General features: G+C 45.9%; 1 protein-coding gene across 18 annotated transcripts in view; it reads right to left on the bottom strand.

Annotated features, from left to right (window-relative positions):
- The window catches only part of AKAP13 (A-kinase anchoring protein 13), a 324467-nt gene that overhangs the window by 104123 nt on the left and 195871 nt on the right, over positions 1-24473 (bottom strand). Inside the window, exon 1 of one of the 18 annotated variants that reach the window (XM_024982297.2) lies at positions 8796-9568. The exons of the other annotated variants lie outside the window; for them this stretch is intronic. Coding sequence (XP_024838065.1) covers positions 8796-8876 — 81 coding nt within the window. The 5' untranslated portion in view covers positions 8877-9568. Of the gene's footprint in view, positions 1-8795; positions 9569-24473 lie in introns of those variants that run through there. 18 annotated transcript variants of the gene reach the window in all.

The raw sequence follows: 24473 nt of genomic DNA, 5'->3' as shown, positions 1-24473 counted from the left end.
CGTGCCGTAGAGCAACTAAGCCCATTTGCTAGAACTACTGAGCCTGTGCTCAAGAGCCTGGGAGCTGCCACCACCGAGCCCACGTGCTGCAAGGACCAAAGTCCACGCGCCCTAGAGCCTGTGCTCTGCAACCAGAGAAGCCACCACAGTGAGAAACCCGCAACTAGAGAGCAGCCCCCCGTGCACCAACGAAGACCCAGAACAGCCAAAAATAAACTAACTATAAAGCGTCAAGGGTTGTACCTGCCTCCACATCCCAGGACAATGCATATAACCATATGGGCTCATGGATTATCAGGCCTCCACAGCCACGGACTCCAGACTGGATAGTCCTGACTGCCATGGAAAAGAGAGGCTGAGCAAGGCCGCCAGGACATTTCAGAGCTGGAGTTCGTGGCCTTCGGTGGCACAGACTCCTTCAAGGATCTGAGGGAAGCCAGGGACCGCTCTTTCCCAGAAACACGCGTGTGTGTGTCCAGTCAGTGGTTCTGGAGACGGCTTCACAACTCAGAGTAGAGACTTCTTCTTACAAGTTTTTGAGGAGTATGAAAAGCCCAAGGGTGGTGAGAAGTACGACTGAGGAAAGAATGGGAGACATGGCAGCCGTGAGTCTCCACCAAGGTGAGCCCCTCACCCCAGTTACATAAGCAAGGGAGTGAAAAAATCGGTATTATCCTAGGAAAACTGTAGGAAGTTTTCCTTTCTACAGGCAAGCAAAGGAAGGAAAGCATGGAACAACCAGGACACAGCCCAGTAAGAGGAGTCTAGGCAGCTCTGGTCTGGAGGGTGCGTCCCTGGGCTGGGGACGTGTGGCCCCAGTGGGACACCGAGGAAGAAGCAGGCCAGTGAGCCGGTACAAAGGGCAGAATCCACAGAAATGAGAGAGAGATAAAGACTCCACGCTTCGAAACAGACAGGAGATCCAGAGCAGACGGTAGTGGTGCCTTGGCCTTCTCTTTGACTAGGTTGAGTCTGAAGTGTCAAGATGCCTTTCAGATGCTTAAAAGTCATCAATATTGAGAGAAAGACTGGCGCTAGTTTCATCTGCTCGAGTAAAAGGTGGTGAGAAAAGTGTGAAATGGAGAGGGAGCCGCATGGACGTGCCAAGAGGAAAGACACGCTGCTGGTGGTGCTCGTGCGGGTGATCCACAGCGGCAGGTGAAGAAACCGGGAGGCTGGCTGCGTGCAGACAGAAACAGCGCAGCAGCGAGCGCGCAGTCACGGAACGAAATAAATCAAAACCACAGGGAGACACTGCATCACACCCACCAGGATGGCTGTATTTAAACCACATACACACACACACTGTATTTAAACCACACACACACACACTCCAAAACAAACAAACAAAAAACCTCCAGAAAATAACCCGTGTTGGTGAGAATGCAGAGAACTGAAACCTGTGTGCACGTAAATTCTTAGGAATGTAAAAACGTGGAAAAAAGTACAGGGGTTCCTCCAAAACTTAAACAGAATCACCATACGACCCAAACCCAGCAGTTCCACTTCTGGGCACACACCGCAAAGAACGGAAAGCAGGTGCTCATATCAACATTCACAGCACCTCTATTCACAATAGACAAAAGGGGAAAACAACCCAACTGGCCATCAACAGATGAATGGATTAACAAAAGGTAGTACATACATGCACCGGAGTAGTATTCAGCCTTAAAATAAGGAGAGAATTCTGATACCTGCTTCCACATGGATAAACCCCAAAGACATCATAATCAGTGAAATAGGCCAGTCATGAAAGGACAAATACTGTGCAATGCCACTTACATAAGATACCTAGGGTAGTCAAATTCTAGAGCCAAAAAAACAGAACGGTGATTGCCAGGGACTGGGGGCAGGGGAAACGAAGAGTTACTGTTTACCGAGTACAGAGCTTCGGTTTGCAAAGACGAAAAAGTTCTGGACAGTGGTGATACAACAGCTGCACGACAATGTGAACGTACTTAATGCCACTGAGCTGTACACTCAAGTGTGGTCAATGTTATGTATTTCCTTACAACAACAGAGTGGGTGTGCGGCAGTTCCAAGAAGCGAGCGTGTTTAGAGAAAAGCTGTCGGGCAGCCCACAGCTGGAGGCAGCGCTGGTAATCTGGGCCAGATGCTACCAATCGTGGTCAGTGCCATTAACCAGAGGACAGAGCCCTCAGACATGAGTGTGGAAAGAATGTCAAAAGGGGCATCAGCGTTTTCGACCACATCCTGTACACAGTGACAGCAGCCCCAAGCAGATCATGCTCACGTGTGACAAGTACTGTGCTGAGTATACACAAGCAAGCCATTTAAGAGGCAGAAACTGGATTACAAAACCTCTCTCCCTCCTCCCGCCTGGTTTCAGAAACACCGGTGTGACCGATACATTTGCCCTCGTCTCAGGTCTGTTTTTCAACAGCTCCACTGTCTCTCACTCATACAATGAGATAACTTAAAGGCCACACACCCCGCGTGGCTCCACTGGGATGTTGTCAGAGCGCTTGCTACAGACCAGAGGAAATGCCAGGCCCTGATCATACTTACCGTAACACATCTCTTCTCACGGTAGTCTCCTTTCCAAAAGGTGACCGCTAAGACCCAGGTTTCTACATTACTGGGTGACAGACTGTTCTCTGTACCACTGACACTCTTTTTAGCCATCTTGAGCCTAGGCTTAGCAGGAAATCTGATTGCCAGCAGAATTAGGAGATGGACCAGAAACGACAGTGTTGAGACTGCTAATAATTTGAGATTAAGAAGAAAACAAAGGAAACAATAAGGCCCTTTATCCAGGTGCTGCTCTATGGAATCTTTGAACTAATACCAAAATACAAGACTGGCAACTGATTAAATGGGTAGGAGGAGTAGACCAAAATGATTCTGAAATTTGTTTAGCAAGCAGTTGGAAATGAGGAAAACAGAGACTGTGCCATTAAATATCCACATCTTTTGGAGGAATACGCCACCCAAAACCACTTTCTGGCTCTGACTCCATTTGTGATTCTTTAGCTAAAAAACAAACTCTGTCCACATTGTATCTCCACGACAGTCAGACTGTGGACATTACAGGCTCCGAGCATCCAAAGTTCTGGTGAGTTACAGTGCATACGGAACATGGGATGGGAGAAGTTGATGCAAAAAAAAATGCTGACCATCCTGGTAGTTTTTCACGCCTTTCATGAAGCCTCGGGTCCCTTGGAATGATCTAAACCACACCTAAACTGTGTTCCCATCAGTCAGAAAATAGAGCCGTGCATATTTTCAGTGGAGAGGGAACTGCCTTGTTTTTGGCAGTGTTTCTGCTACTGTTTATATTTGAACATCCTAATAACACAGCTCATGGTTACACCCAGCCTTCCCAGCCACTGCCTGTATTTACTTCCTTTGCAAATGTCTCAGGAGATGTAGCTGGAGTTACAAGGCTGAACAAAAGGAAGCAGAAACCCCACCATCCGGACAGGGGAGCCAACACTTGAGTCAAAAGTCTTTTCAGGGAATCAGACTGTAACTGAGCAGACAGGCAGAGCTGCCTTCAGTCGTCTTTTGCCTCCTAATGTCTTTTGTTTGAAGCGGCATGGAAGTGTCTTTGAGCAAGTAGACTTGTTAAAGGATGTGTATTTCCTGGAAGATGACGCTGGGCTTACAGACAAACTACTCCTGCGCTGATGAGGCCAGGTGGCCTGCCTGAACATCACGGATGGGAGGGGGTCGTCGTCCTCTGTACAAACTGTCACTCAGTGTCCACAAAACAGGGCTGCAAACCTTTTCACCATTCATCTGCTACTCTGACTTACTAGTTACAAAGTATGCTGTCAGTAAATCATCAGTAACAGGAAGAATCATGTTGTTACTAGTGGGCAATATTTTTGCAAGTACCCAAAGTAATAAAACTAGTGAAACAGAAATGGTCCCTGGGTTAAAGTCAGTAGCTGATCTAGGATTCTGACTTCTTTGTCTTTGGCATGCTAGTTTTGCAGCAAGTTCCTGACACTTGGTGTGATGTCCTCCTGTGTTAAGAACAGTCTCTTAATGTGATCATGAGTTAGCTACTGAACTGTGTTAAGACAAAGGCTCCTTTCACCAACTTGTGTAGGCTTTAGAGGGACTTCCCCGGTGGTCCAGTGGTTAAGAGTCCACCTTCCAATGTAAGGGACTCGGGTTCGATCCCTCGTCAGGGAACTAAGATTCCCACATGCCGAGGGGCAACTACGGCACCACAACCACTGAGCAGACCTGCTGCAAACGACAGAGCCCGTGTGCCACAGCTAGAGAATCCCGCACAAGCAAATGAAGAGCTCTCTTCCTGCAATGAGGGCCCTGTGCGACCCCCAAACAAAAATACACAGAACTAGGCTTTTGAAAGGTGCTGAGGAAAATGGGCCTGTTGATACCAAAGGGTGTCTGCCAATGATTCAGATTCTTCTGTATCCCATTCTGCACATGATTCATAGTTACTAGCCATTTACCTACCATAAGCAGCCAGAAGTCACACAGGCACGGGGGGATACTGTGAGGAGTGACACGTATGTATGTGTGTACTGGGACAGCGGAGCCAAGAACACTATTAACCTACTTTGCTGCTAAGTCTCATCAGTTGTGTCCGACTCTGTGTGACCCCATAGACGGCAGCCCACCAGGCTCCCCCGTCCCTGGGATTCTCCAGGCAAGAACACTGGACTGGGTTGCCATTTCCTTCTCCAACGCATGAAAGTGAAACGTGAAAGTGAAGTCGCTCAGTCGTGTCTGACTCTTAGCGACCCCATGGACTGCAGCCCACCAGGCTCCTCCATCCATGGGATTTTCCAGGCAAGAGTACTGGAGTGGGGTGCCATTGCCTTCTCCGATTAACCTACTTTACTATTAGAAAAAAAAATTCAAGAAGAAGGTAAGATTTCAGTATCTATTGGGTTTGATGATGGGAAGCAACGGCTGATGTGAGGATAAAGACCAGTGTACCCAGCCTTGGGAAAAATCCCAAGGGAAGGCTTTGATGCAGAAGAGCTTCCATGAAAGTCACTGAACAGAAATGACGAAGGGAACGAGTCAGAATGCAAAGTCTCAGAAAGGAGGGGCACATAACAGACGATAGGATTTTCAAGTTAATTCACAGTGAATTATTCGGATGCCAGTGGGAAGGAATGGAGCTGTAAACGTTATGACACCAGAAGGACAGGGTCATGGTCCGGATTTTGTGATGACTATCCCAACTCATCTCTCTGTTCTTTACCCCAGCCATCCCAGCGCATTAAGCACAGTTCACATACCATGACGTGTTATGAACCCATACTTACAAATCTTAACAGATGAACTCATTCAACTAACAAAACTTACTGAGCATTTAACACAAATTAGGGACACTGTTTTGAGTGCTTAGACATAATGAATAGATTAAAAAAATTACAAACTCCTCGGTATATTTAAAAAAAAAAAAAAAAATCTTCCACCGAAAAGGGAAGTGAGAACATAGCACATGGTCACTTGGGAACTTAAGTAGCTCACACATCCAATATAATACACCTTTAAAAACACTGATTTAAAAAACAAATTCAAAATGGAAAGAAGTGAGGAGGCCACTGCTGAATGAATTAAAAAAAAAAAAATTGTGGGGGAAAGGCTGCTAACAATGGTACATTCGTATCTGAATTCAAAGTGCTGTAGAAAGAATCCCCACACTGGGAAAGAAGTGAATGACATCAACTTTTCATACTGAAAAAGTGGTAGCAGTTAAAACTTTAAAATATACATATAGATACAGATACACACATTCATGAAATAAAAGTGTTGGCCAACTCAAAGAAGAAGTCTAGGGGACTAAGAAAGAACATGAGCTTTGAAAAGAATCACGTCTGGGGTTGCATCCTATTACCTAGGATGAGCTGTGAGAAAATTACCGACTATCCGAAAATGTTTTTCCCCATAAGATGAAACAAATACTAGGGATGTAAAGGTTAAGTGCCTGCCCACTGGAGACCACAAAGCCATTCCATCATGCCGGGCCTACCATAATGGCAGCCTGAGTGACTCCCACGTGCCAGAACGATCTTTTGAAAACATAAGTTGAGAAGTAACATACCCAAGCAAAGCAAACCCCTCCCGATGGCGGTCAAGGCCTGGATCTTCCAGGCCCGGCCTGCTCAGCTTTCTCCCATCACCTCGGCCTCCCCCATCCTTCCCCGCCCCAGGACCTCCCCAATCCTTTCCAGAACGCCTTCCCTAGGTGCACTGGCTGGCATCTTCTAATTCTCTGGACACCAGTTTTTCAAATGCCAGAACCTCAGAATGATCTCCTACCTGAAATGTCTCCCCATTGTGTGCACTTCTTACAGTGCACACTGTTTATATCCATCAAGTCACTTACAGTAATGTGTACTTTTTGTTTCTCCGTCTGTTGCCTGTCTTTAAGCAATATGGAAACTTTGAAGACCCATGTGCCCCTTGGACCGAGCACCATGCCCAACACTGAACAAATCATTAATACTGTTTTTGTGTAGATCTCTCAGTGATGTGACCTTCTCTGTCTTCAAAGCAAAGAATCAGCACCAAAGCTGCCCATCTCATCTCAACCTGGAAATAGCGTATTTTCAGGACTTTTTGTGCTTCCTTATTTGTAATAAATGCCTGCTTTCTGAGAAGTGAAGTTTCTTCTACTGAAACTCTTTGGTTATGTAAAGGTTGTATGGTGCAAAAAAAGAAAAAAGAATACAAATACAGGCACATCCAAAAAAAAAGAGCGAGAGAGAAAAAAATTACATCCTTTATGAGCTGTGGCCTTGTGCGGAGAAAAAAACCCAAAACATCACATCACTCAAGTCTTTCACGTTCCTCAGCCGGGCTCAGGAGACGCCTCAAACTCTTCTAGGAAAAGGAGTCTGGGGTGGGAGTTCAGGGACCATGCTGCCTGACCAATCCTCTCAGATCAAGTAACGTATATAAAAGCATTCTGTTAAAACTGTAGAACAGCATCTGTGAAGGCAGTAAGCCTGTGCTGAGTTAGCTCCACTACTAAGGGCTCTCATGCCTGGGAGAGTGGAGAGTATTACGTATTTCAGCACGGTTTTAAATGCACCACATTCCTGTGACACTAAGACTGAGATTTTCTATCCTCCCTCCCCTCTTTCCCTTTTTTCCCCAGACAGGGAACATCATAAAGCATGCAAAGCGCTCAGTCATGTCTGACTCTGTGTGACCCATAGACTGTAGCCCGCCAGGCTCCTCTGTCCATGGGATTTTCCAGGCAAGAACACTGGAGTGGGTTACCATTTCCTTCTCCAGAGGATCTTCCCGACCCAGGGATTGAACACTCGTCTTTTACATCTCCTACACTGGCAGGCAGGCTAGCGCCACCTGGGAAGCCCAATGTCATAAAGAGTCAAGCTCGTAAAGGTCCTAACAACTAGACTCTTCTAAACAAAGGAGGACAGAAACAACAAAAACAAAAACATCACTGTCACTTCATAGCGGAGCTCACATTTCAGAGGAACTAACATGAATAAGATCTTGGATCAAGTTCAAAATGCCAAGTTGCCCACTGCTCTGAGCCTCGGCCTGGCAAGTCAGAGCACCAGATGATGGAGATTATGGCGGACAGACGGCAGTTCCCCACGATCGCAACCCCTCCACCCAGCCCCTCATCGGTGTCCCAAAGGGTGGTCTCAGTTCACTGGCATCTGTGTCTAGCTTTCTGAGCCATGCTTGGCCTCAATGGATGAGTGGAAAAAACGAGGGAGTCTCAAGTAATAAACTGAACTGGTCAATCAATGCGAAAGCACCCCTACCTCCCTGCCCGGGACAATACATTCCTCCTGTGCCTGCACTCCCCTGGTTCCACACCCTCATCAGCTCAGGTACTGAGGTTCTCTGGCAACCCTGAAGCACTTGGTTGGTTTCCAGTTTCCCCTGCCTTTGCCAGAAAATGGCTAAACTTCCAAAAAGTGCTCCCTGAGTTGTCCAACATTCCCAGACTCCCACCTTATGGCTGGAGGAGTTCTTACTAATTTTAGACTCAAGGATGCCTTCTGTGAGCAATTAGCTGGCCAGAGGCCCCGCCCCCATCCTGCTGAGACAGCCAGCATCACTAACGGGAGAAAACAAACACAGCAATTAACAGTCAGAGGCCAGACCTGTAAAGCAGTCAAACCAAGCCAAAACGGCCACTGTGCCACTTTGATAAACAGACTGAGTGGAGATCTTTCCAAAGGAAATAAGTACTATCTTCCCCCCAAGAGTTGTGAGAGAAAAAAAAGAACAGAAAGAGAAGAGAAAAAAAAAAAAAAAAAACTCAGGCAAAAGACAGACTGGGAGACAGAGGCAGACGGGGAGAGACCGACAGATAATGATGCCTCTACAGATGGGGCCTGGGGTGGGGACGCTGGGGACAGACCTCTCTGGAAAAGAGCAACTGACGGTGAAGTGCTCCACCTGCGATTTACAAGAGTAGGAGGTTCTCTTGAGCAGAAGAACCCACTTTAAAGCACGTAAAATGACGCTGACACCTAAGTGACTCGATGATTTTTAAGCCCCCATTGTTGCTGGTCAGATATTCTGCTGCTGCTGCTAAGCTGCTACAGTCGTGTCCGACTCTGTGCGACCCCATAGACGGCAGCCCACAAGGCTCCCCCATCCCTGGGATTCTCTAGGCAAGAACACTGGAGTGGGATATTCTGCTAGGAACCTTAAAATCACCAACCCAACTCCACAATCCCCACTGTACACACACACACACATGCCTCTCAGCTCTTCTCCCAGTACAGGGTGGCCAGGGCTCCAGCTACTGGATTCAGAGGCAGGAGGCAGCTGCGGGAGGCCCTTACCTTCAGCAGCACCACATCCACGGTCCTGTCCACCTTGGAGATGTCACACAGGCTGTAGCGCCTCTTGTGCCGCTCGTACATTTTGTCCAAACGCAGCAGAGAGGACACAAGATGCAGGGGCGGGACCCACCGTAACCTGGGGGGTCGGGGTGCTCCCGCAAGCCCCCAGGTCTGAACCTCTAGCGGGGAGCCGGAGGGGGTTTCTGCCGTCCGGACTCCTCTATGAAGAAAACTTCGAGGGGGTCAAACCACACAGGACCCCAAGTCCCTCACCGGACGGAGAACTTCCTGGCAGTGCCTGAGCCCCGGGGTGATGCACGCCCAACTCACAGTATCCACAGTAATCGCCCCTGGATGCTATACTTTAGTCAGATCTCGACGGAGAGAGAAGCACAGACTGTTTCCATCACGGGCGATAACTCCAGGAGAAAAATGAAGGCTTAACGGGCTACGCATGCCGGCCGACGCACGTGGCGGGGAACAACCCAGAGCAGGCGAGAAAAAATCCAGTATGTGCCTTGTCGGGAAAAGACAAGCAGAGAAGAAGGGAAGACAGCTCTACTTTGCAGGGATGGCAGGACAAAATTTTCTCATGAAAACCTCTTCTTGCTTAAAAAACAAAAGCAAGGAAAAGCAGTATTTCCTTCACAGGGAAAAAAAAAAGCAAGCAAACTGAAATTCTGAGATTCTGTTCAGAGAAAGAGTCTCTAGTCAGCCTCTTGCTCGCCAGGCAGCAGGGCTTGGTTCTGATTTCAGCTGAAAAGTCTAATGACAGCGGAGTGAAAGCAGGAAGGAAAAAAAAAGAGCCCGCTCCTCCCCCCCATGCTCCCTCCCTTCTGGGGCACGGGCCCCTCTTCCCTCCCTCCCTCAGGAACGTCACGACTGGCCCTTTCGGCTCAGCACCAGCAGCCTTCGAGGCTTGAAAACCTAAAGGCAGTGCTGGGAACATGATTCATCCCCAGACGAAGAGGAGAAAAACAAAGCTTCCTTTTCCAGCCGGCTTCCTCCTCCTCCTCCTCTCCCGCTGCTTCCTATGAAACAGGCTCTGTAGAGCACCCCCAGCCGCGCCCCGGGTGAGGTCGGGGCGGCGTGGGGATTGGGGGGGGTGGGGCGGGCATCCTGCACACCGCAGGCGAGCACGAGACGCTTCTCTGTCCCCCAAAGTCAGGGAAGTGGCCACTGCCCCGGGCGCACGCTGCAGCACCCTGCCAGGCGCAAACCAGTGATTTAACGTGAGAAAAATGCTAGCCTGAGCCTTCAGGGACATGTCTCCAGGACCCACAAGGGCTTACGGAAGTGGCCGGCAAGGCTTAGAGATCAAGAGGGCAGTTAGGTTTTTCTTTTTTTTTTTTGCAGAGAGGAAGGGAGTGATGGGGTGGGTGGGAGGGAGGGGTGCTTTTAGACCAGTGACGAGGAGAGGAGGAGAAGGGACTGGTGCACGGGCACGCGTGTCAGCCGCACTGGTGGGGCCAAGGGGAGCCCCTGGAGGGCCTTCTCCCCCTCTCGCGACCGAGCCCGCGGGGGCTCTGTCACTCCACACGCCCACCCTCTGGCCCCACCCTAGCCACAATCATCAGAGGCGGACCTGCCCCAGAACTCATCTTCTCGCTGGTGTCAGAAATGATCTGGATGGGAAAGGAGGAGAAAGAACTGGGGAGGACACGGGCGGGTGGGGGTGGCAGGGAGTGGAGATGGAAAAACTGAAAGGATGTTCTCCTTCTAGGAGAGTCAGGCTGCTGACGTTTCCCTCAAGGGGCCACAGGCGGAGTCCTTGGCTTGGCCCTGCCAGTGTGGGTGAGGGGGCTCCAACGCCACAAGCAAAAGGAGAAGAGATTTAATACCGAAATTTCCATCAGTATCTAACAGAGCTGATGGAGAGGCTTTCCAGGAGCAATAAAAGAGGCAGAGATGGGCTGGTGACTCACCATGCCCTCTGGCCAGGCCGTCAAGTGGCTGACCAGCTCAAAGGAGAGCGAGGCAGCAAACCCCACTAGGACGCACCTCCCTGCTCCCCCGGACACGCGGCAGCTGTGGCTCAACCAGCTCAAAGCCTGCAGCCCGTCCATCCCAGTCTCATCCACGGGGTGGGGCAGACGGGCCCTCCCCTTGCCCATACGCCCACAGTGAGCATCGCGCTGTGACGCTACCAACGTGGACAGTGAACCAGATGTTGCTTTTCATGAGTGACAATGGAAAACAGATGATTGGAGAGAGAGTAGAAAGCTGTAAATAAAATTCTAACTCGGGCTTACCCAAAGGGTGGGAACCTGGCCGGCGACTTACGACGACTTTGAAAACTATGTGGTCTAGGATATGAATGGAAAGATCCTTTAGGTTTTGGTGCAGGGAAAAATGGATGGTTTATTATCTTTTCCTGTACGAACTTTCACCAAACTGTCACTCAGAACTCTCCCTCCTCCCCACAGAAAGACGGAGCCGCCTCCCCTCTATCCTCAACATGGTTTATTCCCCACTGCCGCTCCCTTCTGTTTTAATTAGAATCAAATGTTTCCTGCTTCCAAGGTTCCCAGGCTTCTCCCTAGGGATCATAGATGCTTTAATCACCATAAAGCCTTTCTATTCCCAGTCTCTTCTAACTACTGACTTCAATGCAGATAATCTACTGATTGAACAGATACTCTGCATTCTGTTATCTGCATGTATGCTGCCTTGCAACAAAGGCAAACAAGAGAAACAAACAACAAAATCTCTGCCCTCAAGAAATTTAAAAGAAATCTGTTTCACAGTAATACAACTGTTTGAAATGGCTCAGGTTACCGTTTTGAGACAGTTTAATTTTTTTTTTTTAATTTCTGCTGAGATGCTGGCTTTGCGCTACAGGCTGTAAATTGAGACTTCCTAGCTGCTTGGTACACATAAACATGTTAAGAGGATTTGGAACTGTAATTGCGTGTTCTGTTCCTTCTTGGAGAACAAATCCTCTGGGCAGGGAACACATGCCCTGGGTGGGGAACACGAGCCTGCTTTGCTGTCCCTCTGGATCCGTTCGATACTCGCCACAGAAGACAGAGTCTGCGGTCCTGCGCTTTCGTTGTTGATCTGACAGTTCCAAGTTTTTATCAAAAACATCTGCAACTGCCGAGCAGTTATTCTGTTAGGATTTTGAAACTCAGAAACCAATCGTTTTATTTCCAAATCAAAGCTGAGACCTATGAAGCTTCGTTTTGAAGATTCGTCTCTTTTCCTTTAATTTTGGGAACGTAAAGAGTAAAATACGTTTATTATTTACAACCTCTTTTCACAATAGTAATTATTCACAAGATTAGTTATATCTCCCTCCATCCCACACTCCAGCCACAACAAGGAGGCCTCAGTTCAGTTCAGGCGCTCAGTCGTGGGGACTGTGTGACCCCATGGACTGCAGCAGGCCAGGCTTCCCTGTCCACCACCAACTTCCGGAGCTTACTCAAAGTCAAGCAAGGAGGCCTACATTCTTCAATAGAAGCAACCAGTGCTAAAAGTCTGTTCATACCACAGGCCTGATGTATCTTAAAGATTCCAGAAAACAAAGTATAAAAATATTTTTATGAATTTTACTTTAACTAGAGCGTTTCTGTTCGTGAGTTAAATTTTCCTTCGATATTTAATTCCAAGATCTAACACCTTATCCAAATTATTTAAACGTTCTTATGGGTCAGCGCTATTTGGCTGCTTTTTAGTGAGGGCAGAACCCTACCTGCAGCCCCATAGCAAAGTTTCTGAAATAGGACACCATCTAGTGGGTATACTGAGGACCCAAACAGAACACAAAGGCCAGTAAACATTGTGGTCAGAGAGTGGGGTGTCTGCTGCTGCTGAAACATCTGTTCTGTAACCTCAAAGTTTGAACATACAGCAGTAGCCTGTCACTGGCTCGAAGACACACCAATGATCAATTTAACATGTTTATGTGTCTCTGCCAGGAGCACAAGGTGAATATGAAAGGTTCTTTCCATCCCTAGGTCTGTCACATCTCACTGCGCACCCTGGGATAATTAGACTGACTCTTGGACCTAGGTTTCCAGAACTGGGGAGTGAGAAGGGCTGGACACTAGGTCATATCTGAAGTTCCTTCTTGATCTGCTATGGTCAGCCGGAGACTAACAAATCTTTATCACTTGCCAAATAACTCACAGGATGTGGGTGCAATGGAGAAAGAAAAAGGAATTGAGATGTTCTCTCAAAACCTGTTGTAGAAAACATGCAGTGTATTCTTGCATAATTATATTTCCCACCTCCACTTTTCACATGAAATGAAAAGGAAGGAAGCGACTAGCAGAGTCGTCAATTTTCACGAATCTATGATTTCATTAACTTAAAAATAGTCATCAAGACCTACAAACTTGTTGGTGGCAAAATTTACTAAAATACAGATAAAACATTTATACTGTTTTTTCTTATTAACAGCCTCCACTTGAGCAACTCCAGACTGTTTAAACTAAGTCTGCTTCATATAAGATACCTGAGTATTTGAGAGAAGATGAGAAGGATTTATAGCAACTGTACTGCGCCCACAGAGGATTTCCTTTTCCATTTCAGTTTGGGTGTTTGATCAGGCGCTGCTGATCCAGGAGAGCAAGGCAGAGGCCCCCTCCCCTGCGTTTCTGCCACGCCCAGCTCTGGAGGTTGCAGGAAGGTTAAAAGAGGAAAGGAGACTAGGAAGACCTGGAGGGCGGCGACCAGCCAACCAGCAATTCTACCTGGCAGTCCCTCTGCTTTAATCCTTCCTCACCTTTTCCAAGAAGAAATGTGAACACAAGTTAGCTGATGGCAGCAGCAAGAAGCAATTAAGATGGAAGAGAGCAAGACAGAGCTTTAGAAACGTCTCTTCACCAACCTGTGCACCTCACAGGAAAATAGGTCTCATGGAACAAGCACACAAATGTTAAATTTTACTAAAATTACCAGCAGCTTGATGATAGAAAAGGAAGGAGGAGGGGAGAAAGGCAGACATCCAGACCAGATTTCGTCTGGAAAAGTGGTGATGGACAATGTAACCTCTAGGACAGGTCTTCTGGAGGCAAGACTTATTAATAACATTTACTGAGTGCTTCCTGTGTGCCACCTGCACCCACATGTACCATTTCGTTTATTCTTCATAAAAAGCTAAAGGGTGAAATGTCACTGTCTACTTTACAGATGCAGAAAAGTACCACCGAGTTTAAGTCGGGTGTATCAGGCCATGTGGCCTTCCCTGGTGCCTCAGTAGTAGAGAATCCACCTGCCAACGCAGGAGACGCAGGTTTGATCCCTGGGTCAGGAAGATCCTCTGGAGCAGGAAATGGCTACCCACTCCAACATGCTTGCCTGGAGCATCAACCTCATGGACAGAGGAGCCTGGTGAACTAAAGCCCATGGGGTCGCAAAGAGTTGGACACGACTCAGCAACTAAACCACAACGAGGTCACACAACGAATGAGTCTACATTAAATTCGATTTGAGAAATTTTTCTTTCCACATGCATCTTATTTTGCCTTGAGTAATCCCCTAAACTGAAAGAAAGAACTCTCAGGGAGAAAACATAGGTCAAAGTTTCAGGAAACAAAACTAGAACTCACTTCTCGTATCACTGGCATTCTTTTTTTTTTCAATCATTGGCATTTTCACATCTGATTTTACAAAAATGAAAAAGGACAGAAAAAGACTATTTTTTCAATAAAAATGACAAATGGTTCCTAATTTTAGAAAGTACCGGTAGAAAAAGTATATTATTACACTAACTGGACTCAACTTCTTTGCCATCGTTTTAATACTTGACGTTTAGTTTTTTAAATAGCTTCTCACTATGTTAATGTTACAAAAATCAGAATGCACACATCCAGCATAGAGACGAAGAGTTTTACTGACAATTGTCTCCAGGTCTCCTTCAGAATGAGTGGCTGTACTGTTCTCAGTTTTCCTCTTGGGAACAAACATGAAGTGAAGTGAAGTGAAGTCGCTCAGTCATGTCCGACTCTTTGCGACCCCGTGGACTGTAGCCCACCAGGCTCCTCCGTCCATGGGGTTCTCCAGGCAAGAATACTGGAGTGGACTGCCAGTTCCTTCTTCCCGACCCAGGGATTGAACCCAGGTCTCCCACATAAACAGGCAGACCCTTTAATCTCTGAGCCACCAGGGAACAAACATAAGTTACTTCTTATGGCAGCTTTTAAATGAGTATCTGAAGATACTCATCATGACTCACTACCCTCCTCAAAGCTTCTCCTCTGGCTCGTGGTTCCCACAACTGCTCCCCATGCTACAGGGTACCCGACTGAGGGCCCTTCAGTTAGTGGGTGTCCTTTGTGTGATGCGAACACCAAGACAAAAACCCTCTGGTGCTGAGTACACTGGGACGACTAAGATCAAACTGCCTTTCTTTTCAACAGACATACCACACTGCTAGACAAATATAAGCTTGTGGTGAAGTAAGTCACTTCCCACACCTTTTTGTTGGACATATCAAAACAGGCCTCTTCTATACTATAATCACGAGATTTTACTGTAAACCCCACTTTATACATTTTCCTCTTTAAAGTGTACTAGGTATTTTGTAAACATTTAACATTTTTAGAATTTTCAAAGGGTCCCAAAGAATGTGGCTTTAAAATACATTAATATTTTAAAAACCTAGACTGCTACAGATACCAAAAATGGCAAGTTTAGTATCAACAGCCATTTAAACAAGCAACAAATTCTACATGGAAGAATACTGTTGTGGTCGCTACAACGTCTCACGAGCCACTGTCCTGAATCTTCAACAAGCTTTTTGAAATTAGTTCAATCATGAGACAAATATTCACTGAACACCTATGTTTGGCACTGAGAATATAATAGAGAACCAGACGGACATTAAATAGTAAAAACAATGTGTGTGAGAAATGCCCGACTAGAGGACTCCCAGGCTACCATAAGCTCATCTGCCTTCAGATGGAGCATCAGCGTCTGTGTCTGGGGCGCAGGAGAACAGCTGGGATGGGCACACGGATGATGGAAATCAACACAGAGGTGTGACATCGAGGAGCCAGAGAGCAAGAGTGGTAAACAGAGCCCGATGCTGCGAGAAAGTCAGGTCATAAGAGAGCGGGGTTCTGCTCTGTGAATGCTCCGTGGACCCTGGTTGGGGAGAGCAAGTTCTGGGGCCATAGTGGAGTGAGGAAGGCTGAACTGCAATTTCTTTTGAATGTCTACCATTTCACAGGGGAAATTCTAAGTTCTGTCATATACTCCACTTCCTCCAGTTATCTCGTGAGACATCTTACTCTTCAGACAAAGTGCCTTAATGAATCCTTAAAGAATGGCTGCTACAGGATGGCTAACCTGGGAATACACCTTAGTGCGTAAAAACCTTTCTGAGAAGGAAATGAAGCATCAGCAGAGAAAAAGGACCGCTGACACAAGGTGAGTTCTATGCCCGTTATGTCGGTTCTGTCCGAGAGATTGTGTCAGAGACCGAAGGAGAACCCTTGAGTGGACGGACTGCGTCTTGGTCAGGAACATGAACAAAAACTACTGCTTGAGGAGAGAGCAGGGTGGACGGTGTCTGGCAAGGAAATGGAAACAGAAGGGAACGGCCAACAACTGAGAAACTCCCTTTCCATATGATCATCTATGAAAATAAGAACAGACCTCATTTCATAAAACAAAGGCAATGAGGTCAGGGAAACAGCACTGACAACTGTAGACCATCGTTTCCTAAGGGACGACGTCATCCCCAGCGTGCCACGGCCAACTAGCAGCCAACTACCTAATATCAGCCAAGATTATTTATCTGTTCGACAATACTTAAGTATCGGCTGCAGTTACAGGGCTCTGTGAGGTGTCACGAGAGATGTCCAGATGGATGAGACGCTTTCGGGACCTTAAGGAAACAAACCAGGGACCATGGCATGAAATGTACATAAGAGAAAACTTGGGTAGTACAGATGAAACGCAGATTTCAGCAAGGAGTACGGAGCTCTGGCTGAGCTGACCAGGCAGAAAAGTTTCATGAAGGTGGTGGTTTAACATGAAGGGACAGAAACAAAGAAAAAGGGAGGGAGGAGGCAGGCAACCCCGATGCAGACAGAGATTGAAGGTACAAGTGCTGATGTGCAGCAGGTATGACCAAGGACTGGCAAGCCGTCCGTTACCTGCATCAGACTCAAGACAGTGCTGTGATACTGGTCTGGACAAGCGTTCACAGCCTAGATTTCAGAAGCACCCAATGCCCGGCTAAAGAGTCGAGACGCTACTCAGAGGCCACAGGGAGCCACCAGAGGTGCTACAGCATGGAAGCGGCACAATTTGCACTGTAATTCAGAAAATCTGTAAGTCTCTAGCCTCCTCAGGTCTCCTGTTCGAGGGGATACCACGCCATGATCCTTATCCAACTTCGTTTGCTGTCGGTCCTCAAGATGAGTAGACAGTTGGTCTCTCGAGCTTCCACAAGTAGGATGTGAGGGTTCTTCCTACTTCAGTGACCCTGGTTCTTAGGACAACTGTGGTTTCTGTAATTCCCTACCTGGTCTCTCCACCTGCCCACGTTTCTATTAACAGTCACGCTCTCTGCCACCTCTGACTCTCCTTATAACTCTGCACTGTGAACCATGGTGTCCTCAGACCGCTGCACTGCTGTCACGAGTTCCAGCCTGTGTTTTTCCTTGTGGCTGCACGCTGCTCTCTAAGTAGCATGCTGAGGGCAACCGAGTACTTCTTAAATCTCTCCCAGTCTCTCCAAAACTGGTCCTAGACATCCGAGAGCTAGAGGAGAAACTGATTATACATCCGTTTCCTGCCACAATCATAATCCTAGGACTTTTCAAAAGGCTGACCAGATTTAGTTAGTAAACGAGAGAAGTCTTGGTCAGTGTTATACACAAAAGGTGAGCCATCTGGAAGAGTTTTTACACAAAGGATAGAAGTCCTGGCCAGACATGAAAACTGGTGCTCAAAATAATCACACCTTTAGGAAAAATTTGAATCCCACATAAAATGAAAAAGTGTCGCTTTAGGAAATCACTTGACTTATTCTTATTTTTCACTTCACAGAGTGAAGAACAGCTCCAGCAGAGTCAGTCAGACGAGCCAAAAAGTGACTCAGCTTCCCATGGACAATGTCCCTTGGCCCTCCCAGGCAAACCCAGTACAGTCATGCCTTCCAAAAAAATGAAGAAGTATAACTTGCTTTTTATATCAACTGTCTTGCTTTTTATATCAACTGTCGAAAAGACAAAACAAAGGGAAAAGAGAAAAACCCTCCAAGAAGAAAACCTACTTTTTAACACTACTGACGGGAGATAAAAATAAAAAGACATACAGTAAAAAAAGAATACACATAAGCATTTTGTATATTCATGCCTGTGGCGTGAATACTATGTAAGTATTAGTTGCTATGATAGTTTTATTTTTATTATTGCATCTTTGCCTTATTTTTTTAAGGAGGTATCTAAGTCAGCTTACAATTGATGCCTTCAAATGGTGGTGCTAGAGAAGACTCTGGAGAGACCCCTGGGCAAGAAGATCAAAACAGTCAATTCTAAGGGAAATCAACCCTGAATATTCACTGGAAGGACTGATGCTGAAGCTGAAGATCCAATACTTTGGCCACCTGATGCAAAGAAGAGTCAACTCACTGGAAAAGACCCTGATGCTGGGCAAGATTGAGGGCAGGCGGAGAAGGCAGAGACAGAGGACGAGATGGCTGGATGGCATCACCGACTCAATAGACCTGAGTTTGAGTGAACCGCAGAAAACACTGAAGGAGAGCGGAGTCTGATGTGCTGCAGTGCAGGGGATCACCAAGGGTCAGACACGACTTAGCAAGTGAACAACAACAACAGGAGGGTGCATATAGGAAAAAAGCAGGAACTGAACATCCCACTCAAGGTAGAGCTGAAAGAACAACGCTTCTGCTTTGATTCAGATCACCGTGTTCCCTCTGAAAATACTGTGTATCACGAGACGGCAAACCAGAGGGAAAAGTCAGGCTTTCGTTCTTCTGCTAAGTGGAGAAGGTGGGGAGCTGCCCCGGAAGCTAAGACTAAAGGAATGTCTCAGTATCTGAACCTGAAAGCCAAGCGGTTTTAGGGAGAAGCGGTTCTGTAAACTTTAAGGTCAAGACAGGACTGGGAACCCAGATTTAAGAGTTAGCCTTGGGGGAGAAAAAAAGAAAAAAGCCTCTTCATGTGAGGGTAAGGGAAAGAAGAAAAAGACAGATATTTATAGATGTTTTTTTCCTGGCCAATCCCCAAGTGCCCAATTTGGACTGAACTGAAAATGTCCCTGAACAGTCCCCCTCCAGACGGCCAAAATACCAGTGACCGCTGGGACAGAGAGCACGTGGCTCTCAGAGGAGACTGGGAGGAAAGCTGAGGACCACGCCAGCCTCGAGGGTCTCTCCCCTCACCTGCCCCCAGAAGACTCACCCCCTGTGCTCAGGTGAGACGAGACACTTGCCTGAGTCCATGCTCCTTCCCTCGAGCTTCTCCCCACGGAAGCAACACCAGTCAGAAGACGCCTTCAAGTGCTATCACAGCCCGATGCCTCCACTGACCACCTCAGTCAAAAACCTGGCCTGTCCTTTCTCCAACCCTATCATAACTGTGCTAGCCTTCCTACCACACTTAAGTCACCCACACACTGGTTATCACCGTCTTCTAGGACTCTGCAGTACAAGTTTCCTGGACCAGGAGATCTGTTTACTTGGGCTTTCCTAGGTTTCTTGGGCTTACTGAGCATTCAACAAACAGTTCCCATGTGAATGAAACAGTATCTACCTCTCTGTCTGAAGAGGGACTTTGAGGGAAGGTCACGCATTCTCGGAGCAGATCAAACTGGGGCAGGCAACCTAGATTCAGAAGCTCCTTTATTCATAAATTTACATAATTCATGGATTTCTGAAACAGAAACATGCACTCCTGTATCAAAGAGATGTCTGCTCTGGTCAACACAAACAGATGGTGTTAGTTAAACCTCATCAATAAATGGGACACGTCAGAAATTAATCAGTAAGTAAAAGAACAGAATCCTCTGCCTACCCTGAATTTTTTTTTTTTTTTTAAATAATTGCAGTTTGGGTGGCTTCTGTAAGATCATCCCTGCTAGAGATTTATCTAACTAAATATATATTAATTCCGGGTTATTATTTCATTTGTTCATAGTTTTCACCTGATATCCCACTATGTATTTTATACATATTTATATAAACATAATGTACACAATTTATATACAATTTATGTATACAATAAATGTATACAATTTATATAAACATATGTACACAACAGTCAATTCAGGACCAAGTTTCATGGAAGCATTTTGATACTTTCTCCAAAGATACGCATGTGTGTATGCAGGCATGCGCACATGTGTGTGTGTGTGTGTGTTTGTGCATGTAACTTTAACGCCCCAGAATACTGCACATCACTGACTGGCCATGCACTGTGTCAAGAGTAGCACATCTAGCCAACCAGGGAGCCTGTGGAGACAGTGTAAGCAACAGGTAAGAACATGAAGTACTATTAGGGCAACCTCGTGCGCTCCCAGCACTCAGCAGGAAGGACACGGAAGGCCTGGCCCCGTCTGTCCCTGCAGTCTGTACATATAAGAGTATTATTAACCCTTCTCTCTGGCCTCCCCTGTGAGGATGTTCTAACAATAAGCACTGCGTCTGTGCTCATTTGCTCAGTCCTGTCCAACTCTTTTGTGACCCGATAGACTGCAGCCCTCCAGACTCCTCTGTCCACGGGATTTTCCAGGCAGGAATACTGGAGTGGGCTGCCATTTCCTTCTCCAGGGGATCTTCCCTACACAGGGACTGAATCTGTGTCTCCTGTCTCCTGCATTGGCAGGTGGATTCTTGTACCACTGAGCCACCTGGGAAGCAACAGCATTAGTATTCTGAAGAGCACAATTTATGTAATGGGCTTGCTGTTACTATTTCTCTTTCATACAAGTAGACTTCCCCTGGGTCTGAATTCTAACGGCTCTATGTCATTCTTACACTGATAAACCCTACGAAAACCCTTGTGTTCTGTGTTACTACAAAGGTCACTCTCAATTCTACGTAGAGGTTCCATCCCAAATACTCGTGTTAATGGGTTATCAATGCGAAACTTCCTATTCTCCACATAATTTTTAGCTGCAACGCCTGGCATCCTGATTAAATCAGCCTTTTAAAGCTGTACTAACAAAATGTAAAAGCCTCAAATATATTTGCTATAGAAATAGGAAATCAAGAAAAAATTGAGGAAAAAAAAACACAAAGAAACAGGAAATCAAATTTCAAAAGAAAGGGAACTACTTAAGGTTTTAACAGTGCCCTAAGGAGAGATGTTGATAAGTGAAGTATAATCTTCAGTCCAGTGAAGTCATACTTACAAAAAAACTGTCAATTAACTAGAAAATATGCCTTGTCAAACTACTTCCTGGGTTCCTTCTTCTTTTAAGTCACCCACCAGGCATCGTACATGATAAACACCCATCGTGCGTGGGACGCTGTGGCAGGTCCCTAACAATGGCTAAGAGAGCATCCCTGGCAGGAGGGGCGGTACTGCCAGGCTTCTTGGTTCCTAGCAGCTGCACCAAGAGCAAAGAGGAGGCTACACAAGAGGTCTGTGGTGCAGGACGACACAGCCCTTCCGAGAAGGGTCTCAAAGAATCAAAGACTAAGCACCCAGGGAGGTTCCCAGGATGCATCTCACTCTGAATACCTGGTAGATAGAGAGGAGTCTGGCATGGCTGGCAGCTGGCCTGTGGAACAGCAGAGCTGACGGGACCGTCCAAGTAATCCAAGGAGCCGGACTGTGAAGTCCCTGCCACACCACTAAGTTCAGCAAGCATCTCTAACATGACCCGGAGCAGTGGGTCTCAACGTATGGTCTGCAAAACCTTCAAGGGCCTGGAGGCCTCTTCAGGGCACCCGTGGGGTCGAAACTATTTTCACAGTCATTTGCCCCTTTGCTGTACTGACATTTGCACTGACAGGCCTCAGCACAAATTAAGGCAGAGGTACCAAAGTGAATCAGCACTTTGTACTTCTTCCCAGTACAAAAAACAAAAAGAAACAACATTTTCACACAGAACATCCTTGAGGAAGCTGTAAACATTATTACTAGCATTCAATTTCAAGCTTTAGGTACACATCTTTCTAATACTATGTGACAACGGGAAGTTGACATAAAATCCTTCTGTTATGGAAGTATGATTGTTGTCCTAAGGAAGATCACTTGTGCGATTTTTTAAGTTGTGAGAAACTATTAAAATTTCCCTTCCTTTTCATGCACTATATTTGTGAAAGACTGGATTTTCCCCTATTGCAATGGCTTGAATGTGTAAGAGATGTGAGAATCTGTTTTCTACTGAGCCAGAAGTTTGAGTAAAACAATGTCACCTCTTCTAATTTTGTTTTGGAAAAGTTGTTTTTCATGAAAATATACTCTTTATGTTAACAAGTAGTAAGTTTACTACTGTTGAAAAGTGAAGTAGTGGAAGTGTTACTCGCTCAGTCATGTCCAACTCTTTGCTACCCAATGGACTGTAGCCAGGCTCCTCTGTCCATGGGATTTTCCAAGCAAGAATACTGGAGTGGGTTCCCATGCCCTTCTCCAGGGGATCTTCCTGACACAGGGGATCAAGCCCGGGTCTCCTACTTTGCAGGCACGTTCTCTACTGTCTGAGCCACCAGAGAAGCCCCGATGTTACCGCGAATGAATTAATATTTTAATGTATCAGTTTTAATTTCTAACATAGTAGATACTTATAGATATAACTCATATAAACAAAATTTCTTTGGAGTCCTCAATAACTTCTTGAAGTATTAACGAATCTTGAGACCAAAAAGTTCAAGAACAGCTGAGTTGTAAGGCAGGAAGAAATGAGTGCTAAGGAAACCAAAGAGCCCAGGTGAGAGAAGATGAGGGCACAAATATTTAAACCAGAAGTTTGAAGGGACAAATTAAATTTGACCAAAACTTTTTTTTTTTAATTTGGGCTAAGACGAAGGAATCTGGGATGAAAGTTTTCTAGCTTGCAGTCTCTTCGGCAAATGGTGTTGGGTAAGTTGGACAGTCACATGTAAATCAATAAAGTTAGAATACACCCTCACACCAAACACAAAAATAAACACAAAATGGCTTAAAGACTTGAAGACTTAAAGATATGACTCTTATGGGCCCTAATCAAACTTATAAGCTTTTGAACAGTAAAGGAAACCATAAACAAAACAAAAAGACAGTTTGTGGAATAGGACAAAGGCTTAGTTTCCAAAATATGCAAACAGCTTATATAACTCAACAACAGAAAATAAACAAACCAATCAAAAAATGACCTAAACAGACATTTCTCCAAAGAAGACATACAGATGGCCAAAATGCACGTGAGAAAATGCTCGGCATGGCTAATTACTGGAGAAACTCAAATCAAAACGACAGTGAGGTACCACACCTTACACTGGTCAGCACGGCCATCACTAAACATCTACAAATAACAAACGCTGGAGAGGGTGCAGAGACAAGGGAACCTTCCCTTCCCGCACTGCTTGAAGCACAGTTTGGTGCAGCCACTGTGGAAAACAGTATGATGGTTCCTCAAAGAACTAAAAACAGACTTGCCATAAGGTCCAGTAACCCTAGTCTTGGACATAAACCCAGACAAAACGAGACTTCAGAAAGATACAGACACCTCTACAGTCATAGCAGCATTATACACAAGAGCCAAAACATGGAAAACGCCCTAAATGCCCATCAACAGATGAATGGATAAAGAAGATGTGGTCTGCGTACATACACAGAGAAATATTAGTCAGCCATAAAAAAGAAAGAAAATAATGCCACCTGCAGCAACATGGATGGGCCTAGAGATTATCGCACTAAGTGAAGTAACTAAGAGAAAGACAAATGTCCGGATATCACTTACACGTGGAGTCTAAAATACGACGCAGACGTACTAATCTGTGAAACAGAGACTCACAGACATAGGGAAAGACTTGTGGTTGCAGGAGAGGGTGGGTAGGAGACAGAGGGGCTGATCTGGAGTTTGGGATACAGAATGGATAAACAAGGTCTACTTTATAGTACAGGGAACTATATTCAATATTCTGTGATAAACCATAATGGAAAAGAATGCATGTATGTGTAACTGAATCACTGTATAGCAGAAATTAACACAGCACTGTAAGGCAACTGTATTTCAATAAAATATATTTAAAAAAAAAAAGAAAGCAAAACAGAGACTATATGAAAGCCAATGTCTATAGTTTTATGTACGTGAAGTGAGGAATCAACAATTCCCTAATATGTTGAATGAAGCTGATGAACTGAGAGAAACTCCAGCAGGAATGAAAAGCAGAGATGGTTTTCTGAAGAGCAAATAAAACTCTTTAGGAAAAGACTATTTCCATGAGCTACGTGCAAACAAATTTACCTGAAAGGCACTTTCTCATAGACCATATGGCTAATTCCATTTTTGAGAGACTGAGGCCCTGACCAAGCTGTAAAGTGATATGAGTAACTCCTTCAGCCAAGTTTCTGAACTGCCAGTGAGACCAGTGCCCAGTGATGCTCACCTTTATGACAAAACAGTCCAATGAGAGTCATGATGATGCTGGCAAGCCATCAAGAAGAGGGTAAATTTTTTTCAGAATTTAACAAGCCTGTCAAATACACGGGTATTTCAGAAATACATGACAGCAAAGACTTTTAAATAGAAGCTCAAGAACTTGAG

Source organism: Bos taurus, chromosome 21, assembly GCF_002263795.3.
Source record: "Bos taurus isolate L1 Dominette 01449 registration number 42190680 breed Hereford chromosome 21, ARS-UCD2.0, whole genome shotgun sequence".
In the NCBI taxonomy this organism is placed as follows: Eukaryota; Metazoa; Chordata; class Mammalia; order Artiodactyla; family Bovidae; genus Bos; species Bos taurus.
This window is presented reverse-complemented; position numbering and strand designations above follow the sequence as displayed.